The sequence below is a fragment of the Perognathus longimembris genome, chromosome 16 (genome assembly GCF_023159225.1).
Source record: "Perognathus longimembris pacificus isolate PPM17 chromosome 16, ASM2315922v1, whole genome shotgun sequence".
Taxonomy (NCBI): Eukaryota; Metazoa; Chordata; class Mammalia; order Rodentia; family Heteromyidae; genus Perognathus; species Perognathus longimembris.
In genome coordinates, this window is record NC_063176.1 from 9,694,257 (window position 1) to 9,710,553 (window position 16,297).

The window sequence follows — 16,297 nt, forward strand, 5'->3', positions numbered from 1 at the left end:
AACAAACAACAACAAAAAAAACAATCCTCTATTTCTTGAGTTTCCAACTCACTAAAGACATTGTCTAGCATGAGACAATTTACAGTTCTAGGCCACTTTAGTCTGTTGATCTTGGTGAGATGCTTTTAACTATTTGGGCTTTTGTTAACTGTTTCTTCATGGGAGTAGTAACTACCACATTAATCTTCTAAATAGTTTAATCAGGAAACCCATAAGAAAATGTTTTTCTAATCATGATAGGCTATTCAAATATAAAATCTACTATGAATTTTTGGTTATATAGATATAGATGACTTTATGTGTGGATGTTAGTCCAACAAATTATATTCCAAACTAATTATTCCTATATAATTGCATTTACTCTTGTGCCACCTCCATAACTGTTGAGTTCCTGGGATAAGAGTACCCAAATGTGTTTTAATATTCGAATCCAAATATTACCAACAAAATAAGTTTGCTTAAAATGCCACTATATTTCAATTAAAAACATGCTTGCATCTACATTAGTTGATATTTTTGAAACCATTTTATGTCCCCATAAGTGTCCTGTAATTTACATATCACAGAAATATGGAAGCATTAAAGGATTATGTCATGGCACTCATTTGGAACATTTACACAGTAGGTAGAAAAATGTGGTCTATGACTCAGAATTTAAGAGAAAAGAAATTTTAAACCATAGAATTTGATTTAATTTTATAGATATTATTTACAATACTAGCAATTTTTGGCATACAGCAAATTCTTTGTAAGTTTACAATGCAATTCAGGAAGGTTTGGTCCATACCTATTCTAAATAAAGAATCTAATTCAAAAGTAGTGCATATGATGCAAAAATGGTTAGAACTGATAACATCTTGCTTTTGTAAACAACACCAGGCCTGTATGTTATAACTATTTTATGAACTGTTGAAGACTGAAAGGAAAATTTGCTAGTCTCCTTTTGCCAGTTTCTTTCTTGATACACTGCAAAATTACCCTTTGTTTGAAATTGTCATTTACTCTAACCATGGGATACAGCCTATGCCATTAAGTTTGACAAAGGACAACAGTAAAATCACATTAAGGAAATATATACACATATTTATGGAGGCTGAGTGGAGAATAAAAATACTTTGAAGATTAAAAGTGAAGAGGGAAAAGGAGAAAAACTAGTTGCAAAGAGGTTTGAAAATGAGCAATGACAGCTATAATGTCAGAATTCAGGATATTGGACCCACTAAAAGACAGGAGATCTGAGGAGGGCCTTGGCATAGCTGTCACGGTACAACTCATTTATTTATGATCTCACCATACAAAGGAGAGATGGCAGTATTTCAGCCCTGTGTTGTGAAATATTTGCCGTCTGTTATATAGCAACAACTTTTTCTTGTCAGTGAAACTTACAAGATCACCCACATGCTTTTCCTTTGTTCTCCCCCAGTTTTACATTTAATGAGTTAGAGATACAAATTTCTCATAAAATTTACTTTCCTTTCCATCCATTAAAATAGTGAAAAGGCCAGGTGCTGGTGACACACCTGTAATCCTAGGCACTCAGGAGGCTGAGATCTGAGGATCCTGGTTCAAAGCCATCCAGGGAAGGAAAGTCTGTGAGACTCTTATCTCCATTTAACCAACAGAAAAATGGAAGTTGCGCTGTGGCTCAAGTGGTAGAGTGCTAGCCTTGAGCTGAAGAGCTCAGGGACAATGCCCAGACCCAGAGGTAAAGTCCTATGACCGACAATCAATCAATCAATCAATCAATCGGGAAAGGCATTAAATAGAAAAGAAAATGAATTGCAATTTGATTTTTTACAGCGTACCCAAATTCTGTTCCATCCATTTTTTTCTTTATAATAATATAGTTAAACAATGTGGAATCTACTGCTCCCCATCCTTGTCCTCCTCCTCTTCCTCTGCATCTTTCCCCTTTTTCTTCTTTTTAGTGGTTCTCAGGTTTGAACTCAAGACCTTGTGCTCTCCAGGCAGTCTCCCTACTACTTGAACTATATTCATTTAGCCCAGCCATTGGTTCTTCTATCTATTTAATTTTCTATTTTAAAGATGGAAAGCTTTTAGCATTAGAATTAGAAGACAAGCAACAACTGGCCAACTCTAAATGTTACTAGGCTTTTCAACAACAAATTATTTTATCTTGCCAGTTTTGCTATGGGAATATGATTTGTGTGTGCTTATTTCAACTTAAATTATAGGGCTGTTTTACTTCAGTCTTGAAAATGGCAAATAAATGATAAATGAGCTACAGCTAGTCATGACATGGGCAAGACTATCATAATTTTCTCAAAAGCAGAACTGCCTAATAAATCTTACTTTTAAGTAACCAGCAAGTAACAGAGGCAAAATTTCCTTGCACTATTTGCTCACTCCAATTTCCTGGAAATTAGACCAAGACTAGAAAATAATTTTGCCAAATGACAGTTGAAATTAAAATTCCATAATGTATAAGATAATACAGAATACAATAGATCCATAGTCACTACCTTTCCTTACACATCGTATCTTCCACCTTGAGTAGTTTTTGAAAAGAAATGAATTTTTAATATAAATCTTGTGATTTATGCTATGATACCACACTTCTCTGACATATTTGTTTTACTTTATCCCTTTTATTCTCATTAGGATGTAGGCAGATAAGTGTGTTTGAGACAACTTCACACAATAAAAGTGACAATGAATTTTATATACATGTTCTATTTTGTCAGAATTGTTATTGGTTATATTTGATCAATACCTTAAAATTAATCATGCGGTTTGAAATATACTTAGTATGTGATATGCTTAACTAGCATGATTAGGAATATCTTACTTTTACAAGTGTGTGTTGGCACAGTTAAGAATGTTAAATAAAAAAAAGGCCAAAGTCAACGGTTCATCATTATTTATACCAATTCTCTGATTAAATATCTTTTTCTGGAAAATCAGTGATTTTTCATAATGATATCAAGTATTAATGAGTGGAAATAAAGTCACTTTAATAAGGGTTTTTAGTACATTTATTCCAAATTTGGTCCTGCTCTAATGTTGGCTACCTTATAAGACACATTTCTCCTAAGAATGACAATAAACACAAAGTCTAAGTCCTGGAAAATGAGTTGTGTAGTAGTTTTTGTTGTTGTTATTTATGATGGTGATTTTTTAAGAAGAAATCTGTTCTCTGATCTACAGAAAAAACAAGATTATTGAGTTGGGTAATGCTATACACCATAATATACATAAGTGAAACTAATCAAATTATTAGAAAGCTGTCTGCATATTTATTTGCTGATATCATCATTGAAATGCAACTGCTGGTGTTTGAATTTTACATTTTCTGTAAATTAAAGTAGTATGGTTATCAATCTCACTTTCATTCGATCTATTTTTGCCAAAATATTACTGTGCTTCAAAGCTTATAATTATGGTAAAATGTCTTAACTAAATACTTAAAAAACCATAATATTCAATGAAGCAAGTATGAGTGAAGTAAATTATTTTCTGTTTGGAAGAGGTGAATAAAAAGTGCTTGGCCAATATCGTACCATTAATCTATTCTCTTTTCTCCTTTCTCTCTTTACTTCTCTCTCTCCAATAGAAGTGGAACAAAAAGGTAATTAAATACCTTTCATAAATTATATACTATTTATAGGCTAAGTTATTTAACAGTTTAACATTTAGTTAAAATAATTTTGTTATTAATTCTTATCTATTTTATGGAAATTTATTGACTACTTCTGCTGCTCAACTTCATTTTAATACGCTTTACTGACTAGTGCTGGGTTAATCCTTTTATCCTAACACATTTGAATATCGTAAAATTATTAACAATATATATTTGAATTCTTTATTTTTAAATAAGTAGTTAGAAATCCAATAGATAATGAAATATGATTGCTACATTTGTTTCCATTTCTTTACAAGATTATTTCCCTGGCTCTACCATGACTTCTTTAATGCCTGTTTTAACTACTAGGGCAAAAAGGAGACAGTTTACTAAGAAAAAAATACTAAATTCATTTAGCAAATGTAGAAACTCCTATAATTATCTTTATCATGATTATAAATTGACAATGATGCCCTGTCCTCAATATGAATGATTTTGTAAGCTAGCTTCTCCTGCTCCCCAAAAGCTTTTCATTTCTTCTAAATTAAATCTTTGGATATTTTAGTAATGTCTTGTTTTTCAATAATTTCTAATACATAGCTTAGTTTCCTCTCTGTTTTCCATTGGATCTCTTGTTATATTTGCTACTAGGTACCAAAATACTAACCACTAATACCAAAATAATAACTGATTGTTCACTTAAAAAAAACACAACAGATCAATATCAAAAATTCTTTTGAATTCCTGGTTTTCCCTCCCAGGCTACTTCTAATCACTGAGAATCTAACAGTGGTTAACTTTCGGTGTGTTTGCTTTGCAAGTGTATGAGAGCAGTGTTTCCCACGGCAGGTTCTGCAGAACACCGTAATCCAAAGCAGCTCAATGCAAAAGCCCCAATGATCAAAATAATTTGTAAAATTTGCTTCCTCTCCCTACTACTGCCTCAGAGATCCACCAATCTGCTATTAGAATCTATAATATAATTATATTTAATACGATACCACTTAAGCATAGATGGGTAAGGATGCCTTTCATCCTTCTGGGCACAATGTAGATAATACTATTGAAACAGGTGCTTCAAGGACCACCCTTTGGGAAACATTGCTTGATAGCCCCTTTCTTATAGATAAATCTGCCAGGCTTTCTGACTACCACTCTCAATATGCTACTGAATCATACTAAAAGGCAATCTAATATGGCCCATTTTCATTCTGAAGTATGAGCAGCAAAATATAGCAAGTAATCTTGTTTTTTTTTTTCTTAAATGTTTTGTTCATGTAACAGTAAAAGGTACATGTTTTTAAGTTCCAATACTACTGTATTTAACAGGACATTTTTTAACTGATTAAAATCTAGATCTTGGGTTCTTTTCTGTAACCTTTTGCCTTTTCTTCTTTTCTTCTTCCTTCTTTCCTTTCTTTCTCTTTTTTTCTTCCAGTCTCCATCCATCACTCATGTTTAATTGTGTGGGTTGCATGCTCTGTGTGTGTTATAGGAGCTTCAAGAATCTTTTATGATAGAAGATTCAGTGGCCTGTATAATAGAGCATTTTTCTCTTTATTTAAAATAAAATAATGTGTGATTACCATCTGGTTTTCTTAATGATAACTGCTGCACAGCTAATTTCATCAGAGTGGAAGTAAAATATTTTCAATTTCAAATAAGAGATGTTCTTCAATGTTCTTCAGTTTTATATGTCTACAAAATCCAGATAAACGTTGAACCAGCCATGCATTAAAAATTAATATTTGTTTACAGAGGCTAAGTCCATGGCTACTCATAAAATGGCTAAATTGTTTCAGCAAATAAATCAAAATTACTTTAGAAAGAATTCCAAAGTTATAGAGGAAGTATACTTTAGTATTCTCAAAAATACAGCCAAATCAATGGTGGTAGGCATCTCTTGTTAAATTTATGTTGGCTGATATAAATAAGAACATGAGAGACAATATTAAAATCATATACTTACTATTTTAACTTTTTCCCCCACTTCCAACAGTTTTTCTTTGTCCCGGACTACTAAAAGGCGTGTACCAGAGTGAACATCTGTTTGAGTCTGACCACCAATCTGGGGCATGGTGTAAAGACCCTCTGCAGGCTTCTGATAAGATTTATTATATGCCCTGGACCCCATACAGAACTGACACCCTGACTGAGTATTCATCCAAAGATGACTTCATTGCTGGAAGACCGACCACTACTTACAAGCTTCCTCATCGGGTGGATGGCACGGGGTTTGTAGTGTACGATGGAGCCCTGTTCTTCAATAAAGAGCGCACCAGGAACATAGTCAAGTTTGATTTGCGGACTAGGATAAAGAGTGGAGAGGCTATCATTGCCAATGCCAACTACCATGACACCTCCCCTTACCGATGGGGAGGCAAATCGGACATCGACTTAGCTGTGGATGAAAATGGGCTCTGGGTTATCTATGCAACAGAACAAAACAATGGTAAAATTGTCATTAGTCAACTGAACCCTTACACCCTGCGGATTGAAGGGACGTGGGATACTGCGTATGATAAAAGGTCAGCTTCTAATGCGTTTATGATCTGTGGGATTCTGTATGTGGTCAAGTCTGTATATGAGGATGATGACAATGAAGCCACTGGGAACAAGATTGACTATATTTACAACACTGACCAAAGCAAGGACAGTCTGGTGGATGTACCCTTTCCCAACTCCTACCAGTACATAGCAGCCGTGGATTACAATCCCAGGGACAATTTACTCTATGTATGGAATAACTATCATGTCGTGAAATATTCCTTGGATTTTGGACCTTTGGATAGCAGATCAGGTAAGGTTTGACTTCTGATAACATACCATGGGGAAATAGTTTGTTCTTAATAAATTATTCCTGTATGTTTTGCTGAAGATTCCCTTTGTCATCTGACCAGTGTAGCGGAAATTATGCACTGTCTTGTCTGTGAACGGTTGATAATCTATTTGGGCTGTCGTAATGTATAACTCTAAGAGAGTGCCTAAGTTTTTCCTTGCACAGCTTGTTTCCAAAGCAGTCTTTCTTCTTGGAAGGGTGTCTGTCGAAGGACTCGGCCTTGGCTAAATCATCCTTTCAGATGATTTGGGAAATGCTGTCACAATTATTGCTCATTTGGAGTATGTGAAAGGTTTATCTTGAAATAATCAGTGCGTCGGGAGTCATTCCTCAATATACTCCGTTTACAGAGAGAATTATGCATGACCAATTGCTAATGAATTTTAGCCTATTCTAAACAAAAATAATATATGTTCACTTAAATAAATTTTTAACACTCTGAACTATAGTATTGCTCCATCGATCTCTGACTATACAACAGGATGAGTTTTAAGTTCCTCTGAAGCAATTGGAAGTTACAATATACATATGCCTGAGTGAAACTATGTGGTACAGAGAAAAATGTTCAAAATTTATAAGTACAGACATTTACATTTTAAAACAGAAATGACAATATAAACAACAGTATCCAGTAAGCTTGACATAATCTTTGACATAATCTTCATAAATTTGACACAATTCTCATACCCTTTCAGTTGTTAACAAGGATCTTATCTGGAATATGCTGTTTCTTTTCAATATTATTTAAAACCACCAGGCTTCCTTTTAATAGTCTTTGCTCACATTTATCTACACAACTGAGCAGGATTATTAAATTTAAAAGTTGATTTCCTTTAACAGGACATAGCGATATTCACAAAGATAATGTATGGTAGAAGTTATAAAGGAGTTTGAATCCTGAAAATAATGTAACAATCCAACAAAGTTTTTTTCTGTCATTGAGAATTTAGCCTTACAATTTCTTGCTTTATGTATGTGTTGACAAGCATGCCATTCTAATTTAGTCAATTATATGTGCATTTTCTTTAATATACAGCTAAGTTTGAAGTTCAATATGTGTTTTGGGGAGGTTATGTTTTGTTTTTGAGGGGAATAGCACTGGATTTTTGAACTCAGAGCTTAGCAGTTGGTAGCAAGTGCTATATCACTGGAGACATGTCCTCAAGCCTTTTTTAATTCTAGATATTTCTCAGATTGAGGTTCATGATTTTTTCCCCTCAAGTCTAATTGGGAGCCCCAGAATTTTGTTTAAGTTATTTTATATTTATCTGAGTATCATTTCTTTCTACTGAATCAATAGTTTGAATATATATGTATATATATATAGAATAGGTATTTATATACAAATACACATATATGTATGCATATATATTGCCAACAGGCCTTTATAATATGAATAAATAACTTTTCACCTCTTAGAGAGAATGAAAAATACATTTTCTTGAACTCTTCAGAAATTTCTTTCCAACACAAAATAATAGTAGCATTGCTATTAATATCAATTATTAATAATTATTATTATTTGGACTATTGTGGAAAGCAAAGCCTAAGTACTCAAAAGTAACAAAATCAGCCTCTGAGTCTTCAAATGATCTCACAAAACTGCACTGTGTTGCTCACCACTTTCCAGATCAGGTGGTTCATCTAATACTGTAGAAACTGAACAAGGTCTTAGTATTCTGGGAAGACAGTTCGCCCATAGCTGTGACATTTTTTAATGTGAATTTTTATTTTCTCTGTGAATGATCTAACCTTTTAACTTTTTGACTCAGTTGGAACAGGAACTAATTTCAAAGAGCTTCACAAGAACTTAAAACTAGTCATGATGTACAGTCAGAGATTAATGAGGCAAACTGTATTTCATATCTTTTTCTTTAACTGAATATATTATTTTTGTTTAGAACAATAAGCTAAAATTCCTTAGCAATTGAGTTTTTACCATGACTAACTTCAGCAAATTCCTAACTCCAGATTTTATCAGTGAGTCTTGAAGCTAAAGATGGTACCATAGTGCATATATTTAGAGACTTGCCCAAAATGTGTGTGTGTGTGTGTGTGTGTGTGTGTGTGTGTGTGTGTGTGGATGGTCTTTCCAGAAATCTCTATATATAACTGTGTATATAAGACTATCTCAGAAGTGGCACTGTGGCTCAAAGTAGTAGAGCACTTGCCTTAAGTGCAAAATCTCACATACAGTGCCCAGGCCCAGAGTTCAAGCCCCTCCACCCCCTTACCCACCTCAAAAAGATTGCATCTCTAGCTATACCTAAGTTAATTATGCCACTCATTTACTTTTACTTGTTTGTGGGAGTTAAATTGTGGGTCATCTTTCCCGCATGTATTAATACCTTATTTGTCAAAAGGATGTTCTGAAGTGATAAATCCTGAGAAATAATAAGTTTTGGCTTCTAATTGAATTCTTCAGGCAAGTAGTTTCCCTTTTACTGTTTCTGAACAACTGCAATTAAGACATTGTGTGTTTTGCAGAGTAGGATCTTACCTGTTCTGAAGCTGAAATTACAAACACCAACAAAAATATCATTTTTCATGCACAGATGGTTACATTAAAAAAAAAACCTAGTACTTTGGCATGGACTTATTGAAGTTTAGAGGTGGGTAAGAATAAGTAGAGGTAAATTGTATGCATGCTCTGTGTGGATATGAGAATTTTAATTAGTATTAACAGAGGCTCTTCATCTTTTTTTCCCACACAAACAGTTTCAGCTGAGTGTTTTAGCATAGTAAATTACATTGACATTTTTCAAAGCAATTACCTGTAGTGATTTTTTTATTGCCATTTTGTATGGGTCCTCTTGAATGTCTATGCACAGAAACCTCAACTTAAAACAGATGAATTAGGGTAAATAAATTACATAAGTAAGTCTGTAGATATAACATGTACTGCCATCTGTAGATAGCAGGGTGAGACTTGTGTTCTGGTAACAGTTTCCTCTGTTAAAAATATGGCTTTAAAATGTTTTTCTGTAGAGCATTAGTATATTTTATGTTTGCTGAACATAAATACTTGAAATTTCAAAAGATCTGGTTTGGGAAGATAAGTGCCACACCTGCTTTTCTAAGACAGCTAAAAATCCTCTCACTGTGTTCACAGGCATGCAATGTCAGAACATGAACTTGAGGGAGGATGGAGTTTGAATTCTTCCCTTGCCTCTTATTTCAGCAGTCCTAGTTTCCTCAACTTGGAAATAGACAAAAAAAAAACTTATTTCATTAGAAGTACCATTAAATCTTAATGAGATAATACAGTATGCATATAATGGGCATAAAATAGCCACCTGATTTTACACTCCAGTTATTAACTGAATTTTCTATAAAAGCATTGCACTTTATGTAACTTATAAAAATTGTTTCATTATTAGTGTGAAACAGTATCTAGAGAGATTTTTTTAGTCTGTGTTCCTTAAAAATCATCATGGATTTTTTTGTCTAACACTCATATTTACTCTTCCATCATGGAGTCAGAAGAAGGAAGGAAATATGGGATTTAAAAAAAAATCTGCTTTCTCAGGATCTTAGGAGAATGAAAGTTTTGGTCCTGAATTTGTTTTACTAAGACTAGTGTACACATTCTGTGTTGTCATTGCAGCTAGCTGCCAACTTCTATAGTCTAGAGAAGTTTCTTACATCTATTCAGTCTCTTAAATATTCTCATCACACCCCCAATTTTCTACCTTCTCTGTCTGTATTATGAGCTTTGGTGATTTAAAAGAAGCTTAGTAGCAGGGCTGGGGATATGGCCTAGTGGCAAGAGTGCCTGCCTCATATACATGAGGCCCTGGGTTCGATTCCGCAGCACCACATATACAGAAAATGGCCAGAAGTGGTGCTGTGGCTCAAGAGGCAGAGTGCTAGCCTTGAGCAAAAAGAAGCCAGGGATAGTGCTCAGGCCCTGAGTTCAAGCCCCAGGACTGGCAAAAAAAAAAAAAAAACACAAAAAAAAACAACAAAAAAAAAGAAGCTTAGTAGGTATTAAAGAGAAGTGCTGAATCACATGAACACCTAATATACAGAAACAAAATTTGAAGCCTGTAGTCTAATAATCTGACACAAAGTAGGCAGTTGTTCATAAAATTTTATATGAAGAACACATTCTCACCTGGGCACACATAACTCACACCAGTTGGGCTGGGGATATGGCCTAGTGGCAAGATAGCTTGCCTTGTATACCTGAGGCCCTGGGTTCGATTCCCCAGCACCACATATATAGAAAATGGCCAGAAGCGGCGCTGTGGCTCAAGTGGCAGAGTGCTAGCCTTGAGCAAAAGGAAGCCAGGGACAGTGCTCAGGCCCAGAGTCCAAGGCCCAGGACTGGCCAAAAATAAATAAATAAATAACTCACACCAGTTATCACAGCCAACCAGGAGGCCGAGATCTGAGGATCAAGATTGGAGGCCTGCCTGAGCAGACAAATCCAAAAGACTCTCATCTCCAATTAATCAGAAAACAAACAAACAAACAGAAATGAAAGCATGACTCAAGTGGTAGAGCAAAATTTGCACTCAGTTCTTTCTACTCATAGAAAATAAACAACAACCACCTCGCCTCAACTGTTCAGTTGACAAGTTGAGAAATCAGAGAAAATGAAAGCTGTAATAATTAGAAGGGCATATCAGTTATGTTCTTTTGAACGTACATAGTTTCTGAAGAGCCAGTGATTCAACTTTGGACACACTATCAAAAACATTTGAGGACTTGAGTGACAAGTCCTTCCTGTTCTGGGTGGAGCACCAGGTCTGTAAGTATTAAATCTAGAGTTTTCTTCTAATTTATTTTTAACTGAGCCTCTGTCCCATCATATAATATATGATATCCTAGTATATACTCATCCAGGCCATCAATTGACTAGCCTTGGTAAATTATACACTGACTATCCAGCATTCCACCAGATATTTGCGGTATTTTTACACTGGCATCAACACAGTGTGTGCTGTTCTGGGATAAGCGGTGTGAGGAATCCTTAGATCTCTGTCCTTTGCCCGGCTTCCTCTCAGCTGTGCCTTCTCCCAAGCCACAGGTGCCAGATTCATTCGTTATTCATGAAGAAGAAGGAGCTGTGAGACATTTCCTTTGACTCTTATAGTTGGCTTCTGCACTACCCCTAGCATTCTAAGTTTTCCTTACCAGGCATGCAAATGTTTTCTGGTATTTCCTGTTGAAGGAGAAAGTAGGATCAGGTTGATAACAACAACAGACAGAGCAACCAAGCTCCAGAGGTTCCCAAAATTAGTATGTGTAATTCATGTCAAACTCTATACCTTGGGATACAGTGAAGAGCAGACAATAAGTACTAACGATGGAATGCTAGAGGCTTGTACCTGCTCTGGGACAAATTTGTACCTGTTTTATGCGGCCCAAACAAAACCCATCTTTTCTGGAACACCATTTCACGTTATGTAAACAAGGCACTCTTCTCTCTGTCAACGAGAATAGAATCTAAACCAACAACAACAAAAAACTTATGGGTAACAGTTTAACAATGCAGATAAGGTGAACCTTCTGTCCTTATAATATGCTAATTAGTGCATGTGTGTCTCCAGTAAAAGCAGTGCCTATGTAGTGATGAATAAGAACTTTAAACACACATGACACCTCGTTAAAATGTAATTTTCCCATCATATATCTAAGCCCTGTACTTTGGCAGTTGACTAATGTGAGTGCCAGGCAGAGGATCCTGAACATTTTGAAAGTGTCACGTGTTTTAATAGGTAGCTGAATCTGCTTCCTGAATGAGGTTGGTTAAATATGGTGCACCCTTGACAGGGAGCAGAGCTCAAGCGGAGTGGGATCTTAAATCAAACCTGTCCTCAGCCGCCCAGTTATGATTGCTTCACAGTTCCACTTCAGATGCCGTGTTGCCTCGAAAGTTTAATTTACCTTTATCTCAGTAGCTGCAAGAAGTTTAAGGAAAAAAAAAAGTCAGCCACTAGTTGCCAATTTCAGCCTGACTGTATTTTTATGCATCAGCTGTTTCGCTCTCCTTCTCATTACTTGTTCAGCACCTGTAGTGACAGCTGCTACCAGAAAGACACTGGTGTGGCCATGACTTCAGGGGAACATGGCCAAAACCTATAAAATCTGCAACACTCCTCCCCGTCCTTTCACCATCAGCTTAATTCTCTCTCATGGTTTTCATCTTCCCTATATCTGTATTTCTTTATGCATTTCTCGGGGGCTCACACTTGCCAGAAGGACACATTCTGCTTTTCAGGCTATGAGTATTGATATCACAGTTGTGTGCAAAACAAAGCAGAACCCATCTGAATTCTGTGTTCCCATTAATCTGACATCTAGGTGACCTTTCTGGTACTTGAGAGAGGAGACAGGGAGAAAAAACAATGGTTTATAAATGCTAAAGCACTATATTTCCCCTTACAAAGTATTATTCTGGACAGTGACTAATTATTAGGAAAGTATTTGACATTATTTTTATACACACTCCTCATCATAAAAAAGATGACTTAATTGTAAATAAACTTCCCACTAAATCAGCTCTTCCTTCCAGGGCCCTTTTTACTACTTGTTATCTTGTGTACCCAAGGGCAATAAGGTAGAATCCAAGACATTTACAGTTCATTATTAGTGCATCTTTGAAGGGTGAATAATGTATCTTGGAGAGAAGGGTGAGTGATAGTTGTGGTTAGGGGTGTGGAGTCATAAATAACTTCAAGAATAGGTAAGATTACATTTTAGAAGACTATGCTTTCACCCATATCAGCACAGGTTGACTGGGCTAATATATATTATATGTTATACATATATATTACATAATAATGATTCAAATAACCTACTCTGATGTTGCTTCATGTCTGTGCTTTTCAACTTTGTAAGTGATGTGCAAATACCAAGGCAGAGTTGACAAACAACAGTATGTATTGGGGGGATGGGGCAGGGGGAGGGGGTGTTGGTCACATGCTTGAACATGGGGCCTGGGTGCTATCTCTGAGCTCATTTGCTCAAGGCTAGCACTCTACCACTTTGAGCCACAGCGCCACTTCCAGTTTTCTGTCAATTAATTGGAGTCTCACAGACATTCCTGCCTGGTTTGGCTTTGAATCATGATCTGAACCACTGGTGCCCGGCTGTTTTGAGGCTTTGAGAATAAAGGTGTTTCCTTCTTAATAACTCCATCTCTGTTAGAAAGATGAATTCTGATGATTAATAGCAAATTTTATCAGAGACACATAAATCACAAATTCTATAATACTCTCTGTATCAAATGAGGGATGCTGTCAGACATCTATGAAAACAAGTGTAGAACACTTATTTTTATTTGCTTAATAAACAATTCTGTTTCTTTTCATGGACTTTATTTTTAGTAATTCCGATTCACAGCCTTTGAATCTGTCTACTAATTCCACTGATGAAAACCAAATGTATCTCATCCTTCCTATATGAAGTGCTTTGTGAGTCCAATATTTAGCCTTAAACTATTTTTTCCGAAATGTTAGAGCAAACAAGCCCATCAAGAAAATAAAAAATGCAAAAGGATGGGTAAGTGCTTGCTGATATTAAAAGTTTTTTTAGACTTATCTATAATTCCAATATAAGTTAAACTTGCAAATCAAGGCATCAAAGGCTTATGAAACATGAAATAGTGAGAGCAAGCAACAGCAAAGATTATGGTAGAACACTCATTCCTTACAAATTCCTCTAGGTTTCAAAGAGTCACCCATGGGCTGGGAATGTGGCCTAGTGGCAAGAGTGCTTGCCTCGTATACATGAAGCCCTGGGTTCGATTCCCCAGTACCACATATATAGAAAATGGCCAGAAGTGGCGCTGTGGCTCAAGTGGCAGAGTGCTAGCCTTGAGTAAAAAGAAGCCAGGGATGGTGCTCAGGCCCTGAGTTCAAGGCCCAGGACTGGCAAAAAAAAAAAAAAAAAAAAAAGAGTCACCCATAAACACAAACCTTATTAAGAAGCTAGAAGAGGCATCAAAGTGATTTGCCCTGAGAAACTCAAAGTCTAGCATTGATTTGTATTCTATAGAACTCTGAACCTGTACTGTAAAACTGCGTTACTTTCTATTTGCAATAGGGAAAATAAGTATATATGAAGCCTACAATAGAATGTGATATTGTGATTTTGGAATTATAGTTTTGAGTGTATATGTGTGTTAATATTTGAGAAATACTTGAAGACATAGAGATTTAATTATGGAAGGATTAGAAGGATTAGCTAGAACCTTTGCAGAGAATCTGAGCAATTTGAAGGACTTACAGATTGGACAACAAGATCTTTATTAGATTTAATTCTGCTTAGTAAATATTATTTCCATTTTCTGAATTCAGCTGTATTGCTAGTAATACTCACAAGCTTATTGTCTATGGAAAAAAATGCCAGAATGATAAAATGAAGAATGAAGAAAGTAAAGAAGATGGGAATGAAAACTAAAATGCATGTATTTTTTTCTGTGAAAATAAATTTGGCAAAAAATTAGTTCCCTTTCTTCAAAACAAACTGATTAGAGAACATAGGACTTTCCCTTAAAAAATATTGCCAAACAGAAGGCAGAGGGTCATATATATCTATAAGCCACTCAGGAGACTGAGATATGAGGACTTCGGTTCAAAACCAGCTCATTGGGGAAAGTATATGAGACTCTTGTCTCCAAATAACTACTAAAAAGACAAAAATGGCTCAAGTGGTAGTGTGCTGTCCTTGAGCAACTTAAGGATAGTGCTCAAGTGCACACACACACACACACACACACATACATTTACACACATCCATGTTATTCCCCAAGGCTGGCTTACACAATCTCCAGTGCTTAATAACATGATAAGGACATGATAAGGTGAGATAATGTGTGCAGGGCCAGTTACTGGTCATACTATTCTGGAGAACAACTTGGTAATGTCTATGCAGGGGAGAAAATAATTCTTACCATTGTATTTTTCTTGAGTTTCTTCAGGGACCATATAGCCAAATGCAGATTTTTATTTCAATTACAAATTTCAATTCATCTAAATGTTTCCTGACAAAGAGACCTTCAAAAGGAAATGAAGGACAAAACAGGAAGAGACAATAAAAATAAAACCACACGGGGCTGGGGATATAGCCTAGTGGCAAGAGTGCCTGCCTCGGATACACGAGGCCCTACAGAAAACAGCCAGAAGCGGCGCTGTGGCTCAAGTGGCAGAGTGCTAGCCTTGAGCGGGAAGAAGCCAGGGACAGTGCTCAGGCCCTGAGTCCAAGGCCCAGGACTGGCCAAAAAAAAATAAATAAATAAAAATAAAACCACGATTAAACATGGCTGTCTTGACAAAAGGTGGAGATTCATGCGAAAAAAACCAAAAACAAAAACAAGATCTAATCTAGGGGTGTGAGTTTGGTAAACTGTGGAAACTTGGCAGCATCTCCTTTTTTATTTCTCTCAGTCTCCCATCAACTTGGAACTGCAATGCCCCTTTCCTCTGGGCACTTGGATATGTGCTCATATGATCCATAAATTGAGTGTTTATACTTCTATTCCATTCCCAAGATAGCCCATGACATATATGAAGCAATCCAAATAAAAAATATCCCTGACAGTACGTCTATGGTCTTCCTTTTGTCTAGTAGGGGTTGTGCACAAGGGTATGTTTTTATGTTTTTTTGGTATATTTCTTGAATAAACAGCATGAGGGTGAAGAGCATGGAGTATTCCCTGGTAGACAGGAGGATGTAGAGAGGCACAGGGAGAGGAAGAGCACAGAGAGCATGCGGATGACCATGTGAGAACAAAAAAGCTGGAAGTAAAGCTTTGCACAACCAGAGCAGACCATTGAAAGCCTGTGGAACATGGAGAAACCATTATAGGATTAATTATTCCTTAGAAATACACAAGGATGAAAGATGAGTAAGAACAGATCTTG

The 16,297-nt window shown here is 36.0% G+C and overlaps 1 protein-coding gene across 5 annotated transcripts in view; it reads left to right on the forward strand.

Moving 5' to 3' along the window:
* Positions 1 to 16,297, forward strand: part of Adgrl3 (adhesion G protein-coupled receptor L3) — a 648,664-nt gene that overhangs the window by 397,050 nt on the left and 235,317 nt on the right. For 4 of the 5 annotated variants that reach the window (XM_048363857.1, XM_048363853.1, XM_048363855.1 and 1 more), the window contains 2 exons: positions 3,575 to 3,589; positions 5,583 to 6,383. In XM_048363857.1, the coding sequence (XP_048219814.1) occupies positions 3,575 to 3,589; positions 5,583 to 6,383 (816 nt within the window). The remainder of the gene's footprint in view (positions 1 to 3,574; positions 3,590 to 5,582; positions 6,384 to 16,297) is intronic. The other variant, XM_048363854.1, reaches the window with a different exon arrangement.